Source organism: Pundamilia nyererei, unplaced genomic scaffold (assembly GCF_000239375.1).
Source record: "Pundamilia nyererei isolate P.nyererei 1_Seehausen unplaced genomic scaffold, PunNye1.0 scaffold00266, whole genome shotgun sequence".
Lineage (NCBI taxonomy): Eukaryota > Metazoa > Chordata > Actinopteri > Cichliformes > Cichlidae > Pundamilia > Pundamilia nyererei.
The window spans coordinates 492,734-493,897 of record NW_005187667.1 but is presented as its reverse complement, the minus strand read 5'-3'; the positions used below and the strand labels follow the sequence as shown (position 1 = coordinate 493,897).

At 44.2% G+C, this 1,164-nt stretch overlaps 1 protein-coding gene across 3 annotated transcripts in view; it reads left to right on the top strand.

The window, feature by feature from the left end:
- timd4 (T cell immunoglobulin and mucin domain containing 4) overlaps positions 1 to 569 on the top strand; it is a 4,050-nt gene extending 3,481 nt beyond the window's left edge. For all 3 annotated transcript variants that reach the window (XM_005750240.1, XM_005750239.1, XM_005750241.1), the window contains exon 8: positions 204 to 569. In XM_005750240.1, coding sequence (XP_005750297.1) covers positions 204 to 288 — 85 coding nt within the window. In that variant the 3' untranslated portion in view covers positions 289 to 569. The remainder of the gene's footprint in view (positions 1 to 203) is intronic.
- The last annotated feature ends 595 nt before the right edge of the window (positions 570 to 1,164 follow it).

Sequence of the window (1,164 nt, the reverse complement as noted above, 5' to 3'; positions counted from 1 at the left end):
TGCAGCCCATGAATTTGGACATGTCCAGAGTATAATCGCAGCCTTTGCGGTTAGAAAATTGCACTTGATCATGTCGCGATATTATCGCAAATGCGATATATCGTTCAGCCCTAGCACAGACCACCTCCACAACATGAATCAGAGTTATTGCTGCAGTGCTGAGGCTCGCTCTGGCAGTAACTCGGCTGTTTGTAACTCTGCAGCTTCTCCTCTGAAGAACCTCCTCACATCATCTACGAGATCCGCATGAGGAGGCCGGTGCAGGAGAACATCTACACTCTGGACTAACAGAGGAACCAGAGCGGCATTCGTGCAGGGAGGACGCTGGTGACGTTTCTGTTTACACTGTTATTAGAAACACTGTGATGAGCTCAGCACTGAGAGTGTGTTTAATGATCTCTGCTCGTTGTTCATGTCTGTTCTACTTTCTCTTTACATTTGTGACAGAACAAATAAAGAGGCTGATGAATGTGAGATGTTGTGGTTAAATCTCAGTGGCCTCCATCTGTGATCTCAATAATAAAGCTGTATGTGTGGAAGTCTGAGAGCCAAATAAAAGTTCTGTCTCAGTTCTTAGCTATTCTTTTTTTAAAAAAAAACAATAATCTGGGTGTCCCAACCTCTAACAAAAACGTGGGTTAAAGCGAAAAAGTTACGGCCTCCCCGTCGGGGAATCACTGCACTAAACCGTTGTGCAGTACCTTTGTTTGTCCATGATCACAGCCCTTTGGGCTGGTGGCGCTCTACACCATTGACGCACATGTATAGTTCTCCACCTTGTGGCCAAAGACGGTATTACACCCGTGACTCCCCGTGGGATTGTTTACCTAAACGGCCCTAAACCGTCTCCCATTCATTCTCTATGGTAGCGTTAAACCACTACGGATGTAATATATTATTGGCCACTGTGGTCTCCCGGCTACGGAAGAGGATTAGGGCCACTGGAAAAGATTAAAGTCAGAATTCTGACTTTAATCTCAGAATTCTGACTTTAATGGCTATTTTTGTGGCTATTTTTCCATCACAATGTATCCATCCTATCTCAACATTGCGTGTTGCTTTTTGCTTCTTTGTCTGTCTTATTCCTGCATCTGTATGTGAAGTGTTCTCCTTTGGACTTTCTTTTCTGGTTTTCATTTTCTCACGAAGTTTTTGCAGAAGTCC